We start from the raw sequence: 7,686 nt of genomic DNA, 5'->3' as shown, positions 1-7,686 counted from the left end.
GACAGCCCACCGCCTCTCTCTGCTCCTCTCCTAGGATGGGGACATTCACAGGCACCTCTACCTCCAGGGCGTCCTCACCAGCCTCGCCGAGGTGGCGGAGAGACCCAAGTAAGTGCGGCAGGGCCCGGCCGCGGCGGCGGCGCTTCTCGCTTGACACAGCGGCGTGAGCCCTGCCTGCCCGTGGGGTGGGGGGGGCGAGGCAGGGCGGGTGCCCTCCTCACGTTCGTGGCTTTCAGGGGCCAATGGGGAGAAATATGCCAAAGGAGAAGACGCGTATGCGTTGCAAAGCAGTTTGAGGAAGGAAAACGAGGTACTATAGTTCGCAAATCTCAACGTCCTGCTGAAAAAGTCAAAAATGGGTATTTCCTGTTTCACAGCTATCTGTCTGAACATTGCCTTCTTACCTTGCTGGATGTGACGTCCTTTCACTGAGAGTTCCCCACAAGCAGATAAGGCATCAATAATGCCTTAATAAAATATGGAATAATAAAAACGGATTGTAGCTAAACAAAGGAAATTTAAGTAGCATATTGTTATTTACTGAGTCAAAACAGTGGGAAAGCTGTGTGGTATAGACAGCCCCCGTTAGGAAAGCTAGGAAAGAATCTTTGTTTTGCTTTAAAACCTGCCCTTGTGTATAAAATTGAGGAGGTGCTTTGAGGATTGTGTGATGTTATCTTAGAGATGCCTGTTAAACAGAGTTGGCACAAAGTTTCAATCCACAGCTGAAACTCTAAGGTCAAACAGTTTATTTCTTACATTGCTTCTTGTTTATTCTTAATCAAAGCACCATTTCACAGGGCAATAATACATATAATGCTCAAACCATAATGGCAAATAAGAATTTCCAACTGCCAGCACCATTGTAACCTTCATTCTGTTGCATCTTGCATTTAATTTAAGTATTATTCACCAGACATGCCACAAGTAAATAAAGTCATCTAGAGGGATAGATGCAGCTTGATTTAAGGCTCTAACTTAATTTAAGATGTGGATTTCCTAATTTCCCTGCAGGGTGTCTGAATTCAGTTGCCACATTTCTGGGTGCTGCCAGGTCTTTGATACACTGGAGGGCTATGAGCACCACTACAACACGCTGCACAGGAACGTCTGCTCTTTCTGCAAGCGCTCCTTTCCGTCAGGGCATCTCTTGGATATTCACATCTTGGAGTGGCACGACTCACTCTTCCAGATAATGGCTGAGAAGCAAAACATGGTGAGTTGCCATGCCCAGCCCTTCGCTGGTAGTTGGTGTGCACAGCATGGGATGGCTCCCTTAGACACTGACTGTTTGGGGAGGGCATCCATGTCCCCAGCTGACACCACTTGCCTTTTCCAATGATGACTTCTTTTTTCCCCCTCTCTTTCAGTACAAGTGTTTGGTAGAAGGCTGTGCGGAGAAGTTGAAGAGCAGCAAGGACAGAAAGGATCACTTGGTCACTGTTCACCTTTATCCTGCTGACTTTAGGTTTGATAGCCCAAAGAAAACAAAAAGGTAACTGCAGAACTGCAATAGCACAACTGGTTTTCACCTGTAGAGGTGATGTTGTGTTTCTCTGCTGTTGCACTGTCTTTCCAGAGTAAGCAAGATTATATCCCAGGAGACTCAGAAATGACATTTGCTGCTGCTTATAAGAATGGATAAACTTGCCAGCCTTTCTATGGCAATGTTTTATAGAATTACAGAATCATCTTGGTTGGAAAAGCCCTCGAAGCTCTTCCAGCCCAAGCATGAACCTCACCCTGACTGTTCCCAACTCCACCAGATCCCTCAGCGCTGGCTCAGCCCGACTCCTCAACCCCTCCAGGGATGGGGACTCCCCCCTGCCCTGGGCAGCCCATTCCAACACCCAACAGCCCCTTCTGCACAGAAATCCTTCCTCAGAGCCAGCCTGACCCTGCCCTGGGCAGCTTGAGGTCATTCCCTCTGGGCCTGGTGCTGGGTCCTTGGCTCCAGAGACTCATCCCCCCTCTCTGCCCCCTCCTGGCAGGGAGTTGCAGAGGGCCAGGAGGTCTCCCCTCAGCCTCCTCTTCTCCAGACTGAACCCCCCCACTTCCCTCAGCCGCTCCCCAGCAGACCTGTGCTCCAGACCCTGCCCCAGCTCCGTTGCCCTTCTTTGGATAAGCTTGAGTAATTAATTAACTTTATTTACTTTATCTTGATGTTGTAGTGCATCTCTTCCCACATGACTTGAAGCTCTGCTCTGTTCATGCCATCTCAAGTGTAAACGCAAAGCCTAGCATCTCTGCATTACTTTGTGCACATTTCCTGCTTTGCTCCCCAACCCTTTGCAATATTCCCGTTCCCCAAAAGCACAGTTAGGGCAGAGGCAGACTTTGTAAGTTTGGCAAATGGCTTTCTCAGCTGGCTGCTGATTTCAAGCACTGCTTTCACCACAGGGGTTAATACATGGACTGATGTTTAACACTTTCCTCAAAGACCTGAGTGATGGGATGGAGAGACAGTTTCTTACCTGGCAGGGTGGTGTGGCCCAGCGATGGGTGCCCAAAGGGACAGGGGCCTTGGTTTGTGATCTTTCAAAGCTTGCTTGAGTAGCCTGGTGTGAACCCTCCAGTCCAACCCACTAGGCCTGCTGAATGAGTTACACTTTATGGACTGAAGAACAGAACTTGGGTACAAAGCTGTGTGCTATAATGCAGCAACCCTGAATGCTTAAGTAGAAACTCATACAAGCCTATTGTGGAGCTCTCCAGCAGCTTTCTAGCTGCTCCTGGTGGTTTGCACAGCCAGATCTCTGTGCCTCCCTGCAGGAACTCACCTAAGTTGGACTTAACCTGTTTCATCATTTCCTTTGCTCTAGGCTCATGTCACAGCTGCTGAGAAAAGATACAAATTTTTGTCTCTGCAGTGTCCCCAAGCCCACAAGTGCTGCTGTGAAGCAGGGTGCCAGCGTGCCAATGGATGTGAGTGTGGAGATGTCAGAGCAATTCCAGGCGGACCCGATGGAAATAGGGCCCAGTGAGAACATGGAGATCCCTCAGCCTGCAGCCAGCCCCAGCCCCTTGGTGCCAGAGAAACGACTCTATAAATCCAGGTCTGTACTGTTGGCCTCCGTAGGCAAAAATTTCTGGGGCAGGGACCACCTTAATTGCATTTTGCAGTGCCTAGTGCAGAATGGCTCAGGGTGCTTCTGTGTTGAAGATGAATGAGGAAGGATTTCCATATAGGTTTTAAAAGCCATTTTTGAAAGAGGAAACCGTAAGGAAGGACAGAGCATGAAGACACCATGAAAGCCATGTCAGCAATTTGCTGTTAGTCTGCCCGCCCATGATCTCTTTGCAGGGTGCTGTGGAATGCGTGGGTCTGAAAGGAAGAGCTCTGTCCTGAAATACTTAAACTAAGTTTCAGTTGTGTTCTGTATCACTTTCCCATCCCGGCTGACTCAGGGCTGAGCTGGTGCATCTCACTGGAGCTGTCTGTGCTCCCGTGCAGTCACAGGATAAGGCACAAATAAAGCAGGTGAACATCTGCTCTGAATCATAGGTTTTGCAAGGCCAGAGCAGCATTGCTGTTTTTTCTGTTTGGATTTTTTTTGCAATAAAATGTTTACAAAAAGTTGAAACTGAATTGCCTAATGCTGGCTTGACTTTTGAAATCCCCCTCATCATGTGCTGTTTAACCTGTAGGAGATACAAGGTAGCCATCAAACAGTCACCATCACCCCAGCACCCGGATCAGTATCATTTTATTAATTTTAATTGTGTCTCAGCATAAAGGTTAATGTGGTTTTGCCTGAACTATTCCAGTTAGCAAAGGGATTATTGTGTTGAGTTTGCTTCATCTGTGACACTCTGGCAGTCTGAAGGCAGCACTGTGATCCCACAAGTGCACTGGAGTACTGTGGGGAAACTTGCCTCTGCCCTTGGCTGCCTCTCACTCTCACTGGCACCAGCTCTGCCTCTGTAAAACGAGGTGAGCCCCGCTGTTTCAGGGCTTTCCCATGAGTTGTGGAATCTGAAAGTGCTTGCAGCATGCTACAGCCAGTTGGGCCTGCTTTTCTATGTCATGGTTTGACCGACAAAATTCTGTCCCTAAACGGATGCCACAGTGACATTTTAATTTCACTTCCTTGTCCAGCGTAACAGCTTATAAACCAGAAAGAAACCGTCGCTTGGATTCAGTGTGATGCTGCAGGTCAAAAGGAGGATTTGTTGCTGAAAGGCCATGCTTTTACTGCTGCTTCTGCTCTCCTGCTCTTCACAAGCACATGCTTCCACAAAAAAACACTGTAACTGTCCAAAGCCATACTACATTTTGTAACACTTTACAGCTAGTGGTAAAGAGGGGAGAGGCCTCCAGAACTTAACAGAATCACAGAATCATCTAGGTTGGAAAAGCCCTTGAAGCTTCTCCAGCCCAGGCATGAACCTCACCCTGACCATTCCCAACTCCACCAGATCCCTCAGTGCTGGCTCAGCCCGACTCCTCAACCCCTCCAGGGATGGGGACTCCCCCCCTGCCCTGAGCAGCCCATTACAATGCCCAACAGCCCCTTCTGCACAGAAATCCTTCCTCAGAGCCAGCCTGACCCTGACCTGCGCAGCTTGAGGTCATTCCCTCTGGGCCTGGTGCTGAGTCCTTGGCTCCAGAGACTCATCCCCCCTCTCTGCACCCTCCTGGCAGGGAGTTGCAGAGGGCCAGGAGGTCTCCCCTCAGCCTCCTCTTCTCCAGACTGAACCCCCCCAGTTCCCCCAGCCGCTCCCCAGCAGACCTGTGCTCCAGACCCTGCCCCAGTTCCGTTGCCCTTCTCTGGACATGCTCGAGTCATTCAATGGCCTTTTTGAAGTTAGGGGCCCAAAACTCAACCCAGTAATCAAGCACCAGACAAAGCTCCCCTCCTTTTGGTGGGCTTAGTGAACCTGACCTGTTGGGCTATGTCACCGCTCAGCAAATGCCTGTGCCTTGGCAGCCTCATGGGAGACATCTGCCTGTACTGGCATGTTTGCAGGCACCGCTTACCTCTTCAACCCCCTGCCTGTCCTGCCTGGACCACCTCCTCCATCCCCACTTGGGGCTCTGGGGCAATCCCTCTCCTTGGAAAGGCCTTCTGCCCAGGTGTGTCACTGCAGCTGTCACCCCATTGCAGTTTTATTTCAGAGGGTGAATCCAGCTCTTCAGCTTCCAACAAGTTAGAAAAGCTTGTGCTTTTCGGCAGGTCAAGGCCGGGTTGGATGGGGCTTTGAGCAATCTGCTCTAGTGGAAGGTGTCCCTACCCGTGGCAGAGGGGTCAGACGCGACGATCCTGGAAGGTCCCTTCCAGCCAAACCACGCTCTGAACTAAAGCTGCCTCATCTTCTTCCCTTCTGACATCCACTGCTTGCAATGGCCACGCCGTGCTCTAATAAACCTTATTTATGTAACACAGCAAGGCTTGGTGAATGTCTGTTCTGAGTCCTTGTTCCTGCTCACTGCTCGGTTGACTTAATCAGAGGTCAGAAACTGGCTGATGGCTTCATCAAAGATGGGGATGCACAAGCCGCGGTGCACGGGGAGACACACATGCCCTAGTGCGAGGGGATTGCAGTGTCTGGGTGCACAGAGGGAACACGCACCCTGCTGCAAGGCAGAGCTAATCCCACGGCCCGTTTCCCCCCGGCAGCGCCGGCAGCACCACCCAGGAGGTGGGACGGGCAGCCCTGGGAGCGGCTGCACCTGCCGGAGGGCAAAGTGCGGGGCAAGGGCTGGGCAGCCCACGGAAGGCAGCCATGGAGCGGTATGTCCCTGACCGGCCCCAGCGGGCAGCACCAGGGAGCACAGGGGGGAGGCAGTGTGGGCACAGGTGGGTGCTGGGGGCCGGGAGGGAGCTGTGGGTGCAGGTAGGGACTGTGGGCATAGGCAGGAGCTGTGGGCACAGGCCGGCACTCTGCAGAATGAGTGTGGGGAGGCATCAGCCAACGCAGCGACTGCCAGTGTGGCTCCTCTGTCATCTCTCTGCCAGCCCGAGAGCTGCACGGCTCTGCAGCATCACTGTCCTGCTGGGTGCTGCCCTCCTCCTGCCCACACCTGGAGGCGCCCAGGTAAGCCCACACTCTCCGCCTCACCCTCCTGCTACCCTGCGTGACAAACTGGCACAGGGAGACTCATGCGTGAGCTGTGCCACCCCCTGGAACCCTCCTCTCTCCCCACAGGCTCCGAGGGACACTGAGTGGCAGGGCGTGGCCACCGAGCAGGATTTGGCCAAGGAAACGTAAGAGGCAGCCACATTCCCCACACCTTCAAGCACCTGCATCTGGCTTGTAAAAACCAGCAAAACAACACCCCAAAACATAAAGCATTTCAGGGGAGGATAAGTTTCCTTTGTTGCTTTGGGCCCCCCCCCCCAAAAAAAAATCAAGGGGCTTCCATCTCCATCTTCCCCCCACATCACCCAAACCCTCTGAGCTTCGAGCCCTGGCAGGTTTCCTTTTGCTGGTGGCGGTGGGGAGCTGCAGGTGCTGTGGTGCCAACGTCCTGGACCCATCCAGCTCATTCACAGCATAAGCAGCTAAATTAGCCCTTTTTTTCCCCTGAAATCTTAATTGCAGCCTCATGGAGGGGGAGGGGGTGCCTCACCAGGGTCCCTGCACCCTTATGGAGTGGGATTCCCTTGGGGCAGGGGGATATTTAGTAACACTGACACACTGCAACCTTTCCTTGCTGATTTTGCTCCCCTCTTCCAGCATCCTGGGTGTGCAATCCGTGGAGGCGCTGGAGGAGGGCGAGACCTCCAATGGACTGCAACCAGGTATAAAGGTCTTCTCCAGCAGTGCCTGGGCTCAATGGGGCCCCCGCCAAGCCCAGGTGGGACCTGAGGAGGATCGCGACCACCTCCACCACCCCCAGGATGATGCCAGGGAGGATGATCCCCATGGGCTGCCTCAGACACTGGCTCTGGAGGTGCAGAGTGGCCCAGAAGAGGACCGTGATCATCTCCACCATGGCTGAGCAGATGAGTGCCTGGGCGCCACCCCTGGGGCTTCCCTAGGGGATTCATCCCTCCCTTCCCACCCCTGAGTCCCCACAATAAACCCATTCCTCCCTCCATGTCCTGGTGGGCTCCTCATTGCTGCCAGAAACCTATTGCTAAGTGCAGGGTCTCCAGATCTGGGGCTTGCCCAAAGACCCCAAGCAGGTGAGGATGATGCCTTCGAGTGGGGGACTCAGCCCATCACCCCAGCCTCAGTTCAGCCCAGGTGGGGCTGAGGCCAGGCAAACTCAGCCCATCAGTGTTGTGCCCAAGAAGGTACCATGGGCTGTGCCCTCCCCTGGGGACACACGGCCCTATTGCTCCACAAGGCTGCTCCTGCCCAGCCCAGCACTAGAAAGCAGCGTGATGGAACGGAGCAGTGGGGGGTTCAGTGAACCCCAACAGTTCCCAGCTCAGGGGGACCCCACAGCAAGGATGCCCCATCTCCCAGCAGTGCCAGGGAAACCTTTTTAATAGCGATGGCAAAGGTGGTCCCTCCTGCTGGGTGTCTCACCCTGGGCGAGTACCACTTGCCAACAATTCCTAGACCCCTCCACAGGATGGCATAGGGGGCTGATGGGCAGCAGGTGGCCATGGGGACCCCCACCACCCCAGGCTTAGCTGTCGGTGAAGTTCGCCTTGCGCTTCTCCACAAATGCCGTCATCCCTTCCTTGCGGTCATCCTGCAAGGAGCGGAGACGTGAGGTTTGGGGGGGGG

General features: G+C 53.2%; 2 protein-coding genes across 6 annotated transcripts; both read left to right on the top strand.

The window, feature by feature from the left end:
* The first annotated feature begins 1 nt into the window (after position 1).
* Positions 2-3,171, top strand: ZNF511 (zinc finger protein 511). The gene is made up of 4 exons (XM_026851774.1): positions 2-108; positions 1,015-1,216; positions 1,371-1,495; positions 2,871-3,171. The coding sequence occupies exons 2-4, from the start codon at positions 1,196-1,198 to the stop codon at positions 3,169-3,171; spliced, it is 447 nt and encodes a 148-aa protein (XP_026707575.1). The 5' UTR covers positions 2-108; positions 1,015-1,195.
* A 1,540-nt stretch (positions 3,172-4,711) lies between these two features.
* Positions 4,712-7,678, top strand: LOC113481955 (proline-rich acidic protein 1-like). 5 transcript variants are annotated; one of them, XM_026852055.1, is made up of 4 exons: positions 4,714-5,735; positions 5,961-6,039; positions 6,151-6,209; positions 6,682-7,678. In XM_026852055.1, exons 1-4 carry the CDS (start codon positions 5,728-5,730, stop codon positions 6,944-6,946), a joined length of 411 nt encoding a protein of 136 aa, XP_026707856.1. In that variant the 5' UTR covers positions 4,714-5,727; the 3' UTR covers positions 6,947-7,678. The 5 variants fall into 5 exon arrangements, with proteins under 5 accessions (XP_026707854.1, XP_026707855.1, XP_026707852.1 ...); XM_026852053.1 differs by lacking the exon at positions 5,961-6,039 and having other exon boundaries at positions 4,712-5,735; XM_026852054.1 differs by having other exon boundaries at positions 4,712-5,735; positions 5,961-6,209.
* Positions 7,679-7,686: the final 8 nt, after the last annotated feature.

This window comes from Athene cunicularia (genome assembly GCF_003259725.1).
Source record: "Athene cunicularia isolate RWA chromosome 6 unlocalized genomic scaffold, athCun1 chr6_part2, whole genome shotgun sequence".
Taxonomy (NCBI): Eukaryota; Metazoa; Chordata; class Aves; order Strigiformes; family Strigidae; genus Athene; species Athene cunicularia.
This window is presented reverse-complemented; position numbering and strand designations above follow the sequence as displayed.

Excerpts from the sequence above, each read along its gene's own strand:
- ZNF511 (XM_026851774.1), top strand. The coding sequence starts at position 1,196 with ATGGCTGAGAAGCAAAACATG. Across the intron at positions 1,217-1,370 it reads TGGCTGAGAAGCAAAACATG|TACAAGTGTTTGGTAGAAGG; the intron begins GTGAGTTGCCAT and ends CCTCTCTTTCAG. Across the intron at positions 1,496-2,870 it reads AGCCCAAAGAAAACAAAAAG|TGTCCCCAAGCCCACAAGTG; the intron begins GTAACTGCAGAA and ends TTGTCTCTGCAG.
- LOC113481955 (XM_026852051.1), top strand. The coding sequence starts at position 5,728 with ATGGAGCGGTATGTCCCTGACCGGCCCCAGCGGGCAGCACCAGGGAGC. Across the intron at positions 6,210-6,681 it reads CAGGATTTGGCCAAGGAAAC|CATCCTGGGTGTGCAATCCG; the intron begins GTAAGAGGCAGC and ends CCCCTCTTCCAG.